Below are 12,849 nucleotides of genomic sequence, written 5' to 3'. Positions count from 1 at the left end.
AGACGGACAACCCGAAAATGTTCGTGTTGGAGACCTAAAAAGAGCTGATAGTCATAATAGGACCCTAACTGGTAGTGGATAACTACTCAATCTTTTCATGTTTCCATACTTACTAATGAACAAAAAAAAAAATACTTCATTCTTTAAATAGTTGTTACCATGTCAACCGACATTGCTATGATGTAGCTGTTGCATATGGAAATTGTCATTTTTTATTTTATCAAAGAATTATGTTTCTTTTTACATCTGTTGAAATTACATTGGATTTTTACAATTTTTGATGAAGTAAACGTGTTATTTTAAAGAAAATAATTTGCTTCCATGGCAACGGCTAAAAATGTCATTTAGAAATATGACAACAGATGCATTTGTGTATGGCAATCCTAAAAAAAAAAGGAAATACATGACATGCATGTGTATCAATGAACATAGTATAACAACTAGACAGGGTTCGTTTATTGTACGTATTGTCTACTCCTCATCGCAGAATGCTGCATTTACGAGTTTGTGAATATCTAACCTGAGACTTAATTGCCTCACGAGAGGCAATTTGCTCGTGAGTTTGGCCATGCTACTGAAGAATAATGTATTTTCATCCTGCTCTTGTGCCTTATGACGGAACATTAGAATTTCACTATCTATGGTGTCCTGTTTGGCTTTTTGAGTTCTCTTCCTTGGACGGCTAGTTTCTTGCCCTCCAGCGGGACTGCAAGATTTGCTGCAGCCTGGAGCTTGATTGCCACCTGGTTCCTGAAATGATGACATTAAGAAAGCTTTTTAGGCAACACTTAGGGCAATCAAGGGGTATTATAATGTTCATATTTCTAATATACCTGTTCATGTTGAATGAGATAAGAATTGCATATAGTAATCTATTAATACATACAGATATAGAAATAAAAATTGGGAGCAGCTGCCCCCCAAAAAACTAGATAGACATGAAGATGGATCTACACACAAACTAGAAATGTCGCTTTGGCGACTGGTATGCCTCCGCCATAATGCATGATTTTCCCAATAGGTCTAGATAGTACATGTGGACAATGTGTGATTACATTTTCACAAAATTGGCAAAATATTGAAATAACAAATTTGTCACAAATGTGTTGAATGTTCACCTTCCTTGACCTAGGTTTAATTGGATGAATAGGAGAGCATGTATCTAGGGATTTAAGGACTTTAACTTGACTTTGACCCATTCATACATTTAGGCATCGAGTAATTTTCAAGGTACAGGTGTGGAAAATTGGTGTGAATTTCTTTATTGAATAGTAAATTGTTACCATTTTCATCTGGCCCTTGACCCTAAAATTCATAAGACAATCACTTTCAGGTAGAACATGCATAATATGCACTAAGTTTCAAGATAACTTGAGCCACTTCCGAGATATGGAGGAAAAAGTTAGTTCAGCACTTTCACTTGATTTTTGACCTTTTGACCTTTGAGGCAAAGAAAGAAGAAAAAAAAACTTTCCAGAGAATTTCTATTAGGTTACACATGCATAGACCAAGTGTAAAAAAAAAAATAACCCTGCTGGCATTACATAAATATGAGGGAAATAGTAAAATTTTGAAGTGTTGCACTTGACCTTTGACCCCTGACCTTTGACCCCTGACCTTTGACCACATGAACCCTACATTCTCTAGATAATCAATTCCAGTCAGTACATGTATATACTATGTTCCATGAAGATACCTTGAACAATTTTCCAAGGTACGGAGAAAAAAAAGAAGTTTTAATATTTTACTTGACCTTTTGACCTTTGAACTCATGACCCAAACTTTCACCAGAGAATTTTAATTGGGTAATACATGTATACACTAAGTTTCAAGAAAATATCTTCAGGCATTCAATAGATATGGTGGAAATAGTGAAATGTTATGTATTTGACCCTGACCTTTTGACCTTTGACCTCATGACCTTTGACCTCATGACCCAAACTTTCACCAGAGAATTGTAATTGGATAGTACATGTATACACTAAGTTTCAAGAAAATATCTTCAGGCATTCAATAGATATGGTGGAAATAGTGAAATTTTATGTATTTGACCCTGACCTTTTGACCTTTGACCTTTGACCTCATAACCCAAACTTTCACCAGAGAATTTTAATTGGGTAATACATGTATACACTAAGTTTCAAGAAAATATCTTCAGGCATTCAATAGATATGATGGAAATAGTGAAATTTTATGTATTTGACCTTGACCTTTTTTACCTTTGACCTTGAGCATGTGCACCCAAAAGTTGATAGGCACAACTTCACCCCCTAATACACATACATGCCAAGTTTCATTAGGATACCTCAACAGGTTTTGATAGTTACCTTGTCCACAAAATTCATTACGGACGGACGGAAGGACGGACGGACGTACGACAAGCATACTCTCGTTAGCACGGACGGACGGACGGAAGGACGGACGGACAACCCGAAAACATAATGCCTCCGGCACCACTTCGTGGCGGAGGCATAAAAAGACATTAATTTAGACACCATCCTGACACAGCATAGTTAGAACACGAATTGTGGAACTATTCTGACTTTCTTGCTTTCCTAATCGATGTATTTAGTGTCACCAAAGAAAATATTTCATAACCACTTTGGACCTTTTGAAAGTTAAAATCAAAATATGAAGCATAACACGATCATTACATCATTTTTTATCATTGGACAACACATCTGTATTGACAATTTTAACATATATTTAAAAAAAAAAAATTTTACAAACAAGCGGTAGAAAATGGCCAAGAAATGGTGTTTGCTTAAATCATTTTTTAGTTAATAGTAACTAGGACAATGTGATCAATATTCTTTCATCACAATACCCTTTTCAAATTTAATTAAAAAAGGCTTAATGTCAATGGCAACCGTCAAATAAATTTTTTTCACAAATTTACCAACAGGGGAAGCATGTTTAGTATTTCAAGGTATATAGTAAGCCCTACTACATACTGTGCACTCGCATTATAACAAATAAGGTTATAACCAAATTCCTATTACAACAAAATGAAATTTCAGGCCATAAAATTATTCACTCTATGTATTTTTTATTGGCTATTTGTTCGGTTATAACAAAATTGTTATATAACTTAAAAAACCCCATGCTTTTAACATTGTAACGCATTGTTCTACATCTAAAGAAGATGTTATTGCATATACATACGGTAGTGATCACATGTGTTGAAATTCAAGCCAAATGCTCAAATATTTATCTGATTGGTATAGAAACAAGGCAAGTGCCATGTGTCTCGCCCATTCGCGTACAAGAAATTGTATAACATTGGGCAATAAAGTTCATTGACCCCTGCATATGAGCTTTGACCTTGAGGTGACCTTCATATGTAGTAAAATGTGAAAATTTGTATGACCCCTCCTCCCTCAAAGTTTGATTGCAATTGAAGCTCAGAGTAAAGAGTTATTGAAGTTTTTGTAGCGTTACGAACAGACGACGGATGGACGGACAGACAACAGACGGACAGACGCCATAGGCGATCCCTTAGTCTCCCCTCACCTCCGGTGGGCTCAACAAAAATGATGTTGCCATGGCAACACATTTATTAACACAAAAAAGAAAGAGCATCTTCTTTTGACAGTAGTCATACATGCCAAATTCGGTGTTAATCGTGCCGAAAATTAGAGAGTAGTCTAATATCTTTTCATGAAACTATGCCGTTACCATGGGAATGTACACTGTATTATGAAAATACAGATACTAAAAAACATGCCAAATTTGTGGTTAATTGCTCCAAAAAAAAAGAGAGAGAGAGATAGTAATTTGATCAAAAAGTTTTTGTGAAAATATGCCATTTCAATGGCAATGTATTATGAGATGGATATTAAAAAAAAAAAAGATGTCTTGCACATCTTTAGTTGAGAGTGGTCGAACATGCCACATTTTGGATTATTTGCTAATAAAGATTAATAGAGTAGTTGTATCAACAAGTATTTATGGAAATATAACGTATATCGTTACTATGGCCATGTATCATACGATCCTTAAAAAAAAATGTCTTGCACATCTAACTTTGATAATGCTCAAACATGCCAAATTTGTATCAATTGCGCAAAAAAATAGTGAGGAGTTTGATCCACAAGATTTTGTAACCAGCCATGTACTGATCACATAGTAATACCAATCCCCCCCCCCCACACACACACACACACACTAGCACTATTTGCGGTTGGGGTATAAAAAAAAGTTAATTAGTAAAAAGGAGTGCATAACATTATTTTACCAGTTCATCTGGACTTCCATCAATGCTCATGCTCTCGCTGTCACTAGCTTGCGTGTCAACAGACGTATCAAGAAGATTCGTTTCTGTTCTGCAGAAAATAGTCATAATGATGGAAAAAACCAACATAACTCACATTTTAAATAATTTTACCATTAATTCAATCCAAGATGATTTTATTTCATTGTTTTTACTTAAAATTTATAAGTCTTATGTCTACCCAATGAAATTTCATTCACACTTAAAGCAAAATATTTCATGATTTCTATGAAAAAGGCAAAAATGATTATGCTCCATTATCAAAATAAAATTTTGGTCTTTCATAACAGGTGAACTACATGCAGACATAAACACCACACACACACTAAAGAAAATAAATCTAAAAACTCAAACTTTTATATACAATATAACATAATTTTGTGCTGCTGTTTGTAATCTTTTATATAATATGTAATCCATTTAGTACATGTTACAAGACTTGGCTACTAAGACTTGGCCTTCATCTCAAGTTCCTAATGCTTCCTTATTTGTGATGTTGATGCTTACAAGAATAAGATGTATATTTTTGACCGTGCACCTCAAAACGAACATAAAGTCGCACACACTGATTTTGCGTGAGGACTGAAGATATTAAGTGAAATGGGTCAATCTAACCGAACTTGACTTTTTCATATTTTCTGAAAGAACAGGTCTTCTTTTACATTACGCTAAAATTTGTTATCATAAAACGGGCAGGAAAGTGTGGTTTTTTAGTAGTTTATCTCGAACATTTTCGGTAGAATAGTGTCATTAGGTGTGTCTTTAGAATCCCTTTTTCATTTCCGAAAAACCTTGTCCACACTATTCACTTTCAACTCTAATAACTTTCGAAAGGATAGTGCTACTGCTTTAAAAATTGGCATTAATAATGGATAGAATGTGTTAATGAGGCTTCTATAATTTCAGTTTAATCTGATAATCCCTTCATTGTTGTTACTCTGGTGGTTTACTTCCTGTTTTTTGTCCCATTCATCGCACAGCCAGCACGGTTTGGTAAAGATTAAGCGCTTGAATAGACACTGTGCTTCAGAGCCTCTTTTCTCAGTTCACGCTTTTCCTGAGTTTGTGCTTTCTTTCCAATATTTAGATAGGTTAGGAGAGTCCATTTGATTTGAGTTATACATCATTATAAAGCTTAAAGTCTGCTTTTTCAGAATATTGTCTTAACTAAAAAATCATGTCTGGCGACTTTTTGTTTTGAGGTGCAGAGTCACATTTGGTATCTTTAGGAGACATGTCGGTAACTCTGTATGTTACACTGGACGACATGAACCTGAATGTAATGTATTTATGTAATAATATGTTGTTTATTTTCTGTTTGTTTATACAGTTCTTTTTATACCCCCACCCACACATAGTGTGTAGGGGGGTATACAAGAATCACTCTGAGGTTGGGTGGCCGGTCGGTCGGTCGGTCAGTCGGTCCGTTGCAAAATCTTATGGGTCAAACTCCTCTCAGTTTTTGAGCAATTGACCCCAAATTTGGCATGTTTGACCGCTATAAAAGGTAGATGTGCAAGACACCTTTTTCGTTAGTATCGCATAATGCGTTGCCATTTCAACGGCATATTTTTGTAAAAACTTGTGGATCGAACTACTCTTACATTTTTTGAGCAATTAACCCCGAAATTAGCATGTGTGACTGCTGTCAAAAGGAGATGTGTAAGATACCTTTTTCGTGAGTATTGCATGAGTTGACATGGCGACGGCAAATTTTTTTTAAAGTAGAAATTACGCGTTGCGTAATATATGTCCCCGCCGAAAGTAGCATTTTGTTGGATAACGTACAATATAGGTAAAAAAACAAGGTCAAAGGTCAAAGAAGTCAAAAGTCAAAATTATGTGTAAAAGTTCTGAAGTCCTCACCTAGTGCCATCACATAAAGCAAACGGAATCGAAATCGGGTTGGAAATGGCGAAGGAGTAGCATTTTGTAGCAAAATGTACAATATGGTCAAAAATCAAGGTCAAAGGTCAAAGAAGTCAACCTCACGGAATTACCCATGTGTGACAAGACACCTTTTTCGTTAGTATCACATAATGCGTTGCCATGGCAATGGCATATTTTTTAAAAAACTTGTGGATGGAACTACTTTCTCATTTTTAGAGCAATTAACTTCAAATGCGGCATGTGTAACCGCTATCACAGGTAGATGTGCACGACAACTTTTTCATGAGTATTTCATAATGCGTTGCCATGGCAATGGATGATTTTCATAAAAATCTTACAAAATGTTGTGGATCGCACTACTCTAAGTTTTGTAGCAATTCAGTTTGAATTTGGGATATGTGATCAATGCAATGTATACTTGTGCAAAACACCTTTGATGTGTGTGTTAATAAATCTGTTGCCATGGCAACAGCAGCGTTTTTTTAGAAATCATATAAAAATGTATGGATTTGCCTAACTCCTTCAGTTTTCAAGCTTTTGGCTTGATAATTTGCACATGTGACCACTATGGTACGTAGATGTTCAAACTTAATCTTTTGTCAGTGGTGAACAATGCGTTGCCATGGTAACACCTTTTTCTGACCAAAAAATATACAAATTGTGGATTTAGCTAACTTCCTTAAGTCTTCGAGCATTTCCTATAAATTTGGAACACATGACCACTGTGATATGTAGACGTGTAATGTAATCCTTTGTCAGTGGTGATCAATTTGTTGCCACGATAACAGCATAGTCTGAATAAAAATCATACAAAAATATTGTGGATTCAGGTACAGTGCACTCCCGTTATAACGAACACGGATATAACGAAATTCCGGTTACAACGAAGTAAAATTTAGGGCCACAACATTGTCAACTCTATGTATTTTTATTGTTTAATCATTCGGTTATAACGAAATTTCGATATAACGAAATAAAATTGCCGGTCCCAAGGACTTCGTTATAACGGGAGTCCACTGTAATTCCATCAGTCTTTTATCATTTTGCTTGAAATTTGGCACATGCAACCATTATAGTACAGAAATAATTATGTTAACTTCATATTTCATCATTGTTGAACAATGTGTTGCCATGGTAACTGCGCAATTAAACAAAAATCATACAAACATTTCAATTCCCCTAACTCTCTCTCTCTATTTAGAGCATTTTGGATTCAAATTTGGCACATGTTACCTCTACATTACCTAGATGTGCAAAAAAAAAACTTTCGTTAGTGTGGAAAATGTGCTACCATGGCAACAGTATATTTTGAATGAAAATGACACACTAATGTGAATTCAACTAAGCCCCTCATCCTTTCAGCATTTAGCTTAAAATTTGGTAAATGTGATGGCTATGATATGTGGATGTGCAAACTTCATTTTTTCATTAATGTCCAACATTGTGCTGCCATGGTTACACAATTTTTAATAAAAGCCATAGAAATCGTCAGTTTACTTGTCTTGCTCAGTTTTTGAGCACTTGGCTTTAGATGTGGGACATGTGACTATTAGTGAGCAATACATTTATTCACCGTTGAACAGCTCATTTCCATGATATTTTTTTTTCCAATAAAAAGTTTAAAAAAATAATCCTGGTTGAGGTAAAAATATTCTCTCAGTTATGGGTGGGGGTATATTAATCACATTGAGTGATAGATCTAATTTATGAAGTATTGAATTTCAATAAACACAATCCAATCCAGTAAGTTGTGATTAACTTGATATTGTTTTCCTTAATTTTCCTGTCATGTTCATTATCCTTCCTGTAAAGTTTCTAAATGTGAAATCATGTAGGGCAATGTTAATACCTTATGAAACATGTTATTTCAACCAACCTTTTCATGGCCATGTGTGGGAGCAGAAATTCCAGGAGCTGGGCATATTCATAGGGTTTAATGACCTTTGCCTCCTGGCCACTCTTCTTTACCATCTTCTGTCTGTATTTCCGGAAACTGTCTTTTATATTCTTCCATCTTCTCTTGGCATCACTTCCTAGTTTGAAATCAAGGTAAAGAAAATAAAACTTTATTTCAGTATTCATCTTCTTCTTGTTTTTCAAGCCTAATGAATTAATTTACTCTACTTACATTGTGAAATTGCAGATTCCTGGCAAGTGGTGATTCATATCACAGTCTTGCATACAACTATCGGGTTGGTGTGAGTACAATCTCACAAATTATTCCGGAGACGTGTTCAGCCATCTGGGAGGCATTGCAGCCAGAATACCTACCCCAGCCCACAGAGGAGAAATGGAGATCAATTGAGGGGAGATTTGCACAGAGATGGAATTTTCCAAACTGCTGCGGATGCCTCGATGGGAAGCATGTCGTAATCCAAGCTCCATCCAATTCTGGTAGCCTCTACTACAACTACAAGGGCTCATTTTCTGTTGTGCTGTTAGCCCTCGCTGACAGCAACTACTGCTTTACAGCTGTTGACATCGGCGCCTTTGGAAGAAGCAGCGATGGCGGTATTTTTGCAAATTCAACCCTTGCCAAGGCACTGGACAGTAATCAGCTGAACTTTCCTGCAGACAAAGTCCTCCCAGGTAGTGAAAACGAGGAACCCATGCCCCATGTACTGCTTGGGGATGAAGCATTTCCCCTCAAAAGGTACCTGATGAGACCATATCCTGGAAAGGATCTTGATGATTCCAGGAGAATCTTCAACTACAGACTGTGTAGGGCTAGAAGAATTGTAGAGAATGCTTTTGCCATTCTAACTACAAGATGGCGAATCTTCAGGAGGCCAATCACTATCTCCCCCAACAATGTGAACGCGGTAATCAAGGCAGCTTGTGTTTTGCACAATTACCTGCAGCAAGAAGAAATTACCCCACCAACTCAACACGAATGCCCAAGTGCTCCACTACATGGGGAGACACTCACTCCCCTGACCCCCAGAGGCTCCCATGGCTCAAAGGAAGCCCTTGAAGTGCGAGAAAACTTTAGAAGGTATTTCAACACTCAGGGAGCCGTCGAATGGCAGCGGAAGGCATGCTATTTGGAATGAAGTAATGTCAATCCATGTGAAATGAACCATTTGAAATAGGCCCAAGTACAAATGTACTCTCCATGTGTAGGCCTACCATGTGTGAGTATGACTATGTATCACACAAACACTCTAAGTGCACCCCTGTCCCCCACTCCCATTTCAAATTAAGAATCACTACAGGTGTTTGAATAACTATTTCATTCATTTACTAAGACATAGTTACAATGCAATTTTCTAACAGATTGTGCATAATTTCAATTCTAATCTTATAATCTGTATATTTTGGTTCTTACGGTCGAACATCCTACGTTGCTCATATAATTGCCAATTGTCCGAGCTTCCATCAGATGTTTTGAAGATTTGTTTCCATGAGTGAAATGGAAAACACCTTTATTGCTATTATGGAGTATTGCAAATTGTCATGGTAATGGCTGATCTTCATCAAAATTATATGTTGTGGGATGAACTACTCTCAGTTCTTAGCAATTAAGATGATTTTTCCTCACGTAGTCAATTTCAACTACGTTGCATATTTCTCCAATGTGCATTTTTCATTTAGTGAATAGGAACCAGTTGCCAAGGCAACAAACTGTATAAAAAGTTCTGTATTCTTTGGACCATTTTGAAGATTTGTTTCCATGAGTGAAATGGAAAACACCTTTATTGCTATTATGGAGTATTGCAAGTTGTCATGGTAATGGCTGATCTTCATCAAAATTATATATGTTGTGGGATGAACTACCTGGTACTCTCACTTCTTAGCAATCGAGATGATTTTTCCTCACGTAGTCAATTTCAACTACGTTGCATATTTCTCCAATGTGCATTTTTCATTTAGTGAATAGGAACCAGTTGCCAAGGCAACAAACTGTATAAAAAGTTCTGTATTCTTTGGACCATTTTGAAGATTTGTTTCCATGAGTGAAATGGAAAACACCTTTATTGCTATTATGGAGTATTGCAAATTGTCATGGTAATGGCTGATCTTCATCAAAATTATATATGTTGTGGGATGAACTACTCTCACTTCTTAGCAATTGAGATGATTTTTCCTCACGTAGTCAATTTCAACTACGTTGCATATTTCTCCAATGTGCATTTTTCATTTAGTGAATGGGCAACAAATTGTATAAAAAGTTGTATATTCTTTGGACCATTTTGGTTATGATTGGCATACATTATTGCTGGAGTTGTCGTGAGAGATGCTTTCTTTTGAATGTGGATATTATATCTATTTTCAAGGCAACAGTATTATTTTTTGCATTGATAGAAGATTTTGTACATTCACCGGCTCCATCATTACTTGAAATTCTTGTTGAAATTTTGGACATGAGACCATTGTAATGTGTATGTGTGCACAAAGTATCAACTATTGGGAACATTCTTAAATTTTTCTGCCTCCCCACCCCTTCCCACATCATAACAATACAATGATTGCCATTTGAACTATATGTTATAGAAAAGTTCTCTACTCAGTGAGGTTAGACTTCTCATCATGAAATCATAAACTGTAATCTTGCATCTGAAGTTTTGGAGAAAATCATTTTCTGAATAAATGTTCAGGTACTCATTTATCCTGTCCAAATACTAGTTCTCTTACCCTTAAAAGGAAGCCACCACAGCAAGGAAGCCACCACGGCATGTGAAAGGAAAGACTATCCCATTTGAATCAGTGCTTTAGTTGTCATGTTTTTCCGCTCTCCTGAACATTTGACAATGTGTAGATACAAGGCCGTCTTCCAAGCAACGATATATCATATGTTCATTTTGTTGAATGAATGAATGAATGAAAAGTGCAAGTCGTAAAAGATTTGTTTTGAAAGAAATTAACATGTAAATATTTGTTATTGTTTGTATCATGTGAACCTGTTGTATTACCGTGAATACACTAGTTGCCCCTAGTCTCAGTCATGTTGGCCAAGAAGTTCAATAGAACTATTTGGATTGTAATGCTAAAACATGGAAAATTCAGTTGCTAGAGTGGTATTTCTATGCCTATGTGTTCCTAGCGATGTTTCTTTTGATTACGAGTTCTTTAAATCTAAAATGTAATCAAAAGAACCATATCAATGCCTCATTAGAGTGGTTCTCCTCATTTTGTGTCTCACATCAGATGCTGTACTCAGTCATTTCATATCATCAACAATTATACAGTCTTCTGGCGTGGGAAAAATATTTCACATCTTTTAATAGAAATCGAAAATCAGTGGGAACTATATAACATATGAGAAATAGAAAATGTATACATTCAGAAAATATTTAGCACTTGACTCACTACATTGTAAGTAAGTGTATTCTTAGTATGAAATAAAATGATGTAGGTAGTAGCATGGTCTATTCAAAATAATTCTATTTTGTCCGGTTATAATTGTAATAAAACACAGATGTTATAATGGTTTAGTTCATTTTTTTATTTGGAGTTATGTCAATATTAGACATTTGTTGTTTATGATCATATGGCTACTTACATTAATGCAGCTGTCCATTTTTCTCTTTATTTGCACTGATTTATATACAGTAGCCAAGAACTAATATGAAATGGGAAAGGCAGTCTAAGTCAGGTGTTCTCTAAAGACAAAAACCCTATACTCAAATCTAGCAAATACAGCATACCACAGTTTACCATTTGTACATATCAAATCTTGATCTTTATGTGACTAATTTGTCTTTTGTTTTTTTGAAAGGAAAATGAACTTTAAAAAAATGCAACTATTATTGTAATGATGCATAACAGGTGCGCGTTTCAACAGACATGTACATGTATGGAGCGATATTGGTTAACGTTTATTCGAAGGTCTGTTATCATCTGAAGACACGATCAAATGATTGTGGTCACTTGTAAATAATTTTATTACTTGTAAGAGATTTAGTAGTGTGTACGTAGGGTACAATGTATGTATGCGTTGGCATTTTTGTTTGTATGTTAACACCTTTTCCACAAAAGTATTTCAGCAGACAAGGAATACTTGCTAATTATTATGAATCTGCAAAGTTTATGCTTCTATCCAGAAATTAAAGTTGTCACAATGCATTCACAAACTACTAGCTATGGTAGTGAAAATCATCCCGTTTGTTTGTTGTTGTTTCTTTCTGGTATCATTTAAGTTCTGTGTTTTATATCATGCCAGCTGTGCTAACTTACATGTATATAGCCCATACATAAATGTGAAAATTATGTATACCCATGTCCAGTTTGAACACATAACCATTTGTCAGAATTGATATACTACGTACATTTGTTCATAATAGAAGTTTTGAAATGTCTTTTATTTTTTATTTTTGACAAATGACATTCATGACAAAATCATTTAATAGCTTAGACTAAATTCCTTGGGGGGGGGGGGGAGATTAACTTATGCAAGAATGTGATGGACGTATACCTTACCTTCCTTTATCACATGTATTATACATCACATACCTAGATTTACATCAACAACAATATAATCAGCATTTTATACACAGTATGATTACCAACCAATTCAACTCCACAAAGATTGGGTAAAAGTTTCTTTAAAAACATACACAGCTATCAACTTGGTGATGCACCAATCATACGCTATTGTAAACATTGACAATTTGAACTAGTGAATAAATCTGTTAGTCATGATAGAGTATTCCATAAGGTCATACATTAAGTACTACTGTATCTAG

General features: G+C 35.5%; 1 protein-coding gene across 1 annotated transcript; it reads left to right on the top strand.

Annotated features, from left to right (window-relative positions):
* The first annotated feature begins 6,401 nt into the window (after positions 1 to 6,401).
* On the top strand, positions 6,402 to 9,216 carry LOC139717052 (uncharacterized). The gene is made up of 2 exons (XM_071628564.1): positions 6,402 to 6,421; positions 8,307 to 9,216. The coding sequence occupies exons 1-2, from the start codon at positions 6,402 to 6,404 to the stop codon at positions 9,214 to 9,216; spliced, it is 930 nt and encodes a 309-aa protein (XP_071484665.1).
* The last annotated feature ends 3,633 nt before the right edge of the window (positions 9,217 to 12,849 follow it).

The sequence above is a fragment of the Diadema antillarum genome, unplaced genomic scaffold (genome assembly GCF_040938485.1).
Source record: "Diadema antillarum isolate AM-2024a unplaced genomic scaffold, OU_Dant_1.0 scf00000071, whole genome shotgun sequence".
Classification (NCBI taxonomy): Eukaryota; Metazoa; Echinodermata; class Echinoidea; order Diadematoida; family Diadematidae; genus Diadema; species Diadema antillarum.
Note: the sequence above shows the minus strand (reverse complement) of the source record. Positions and strands in the feature narration are given on the sequence as shown.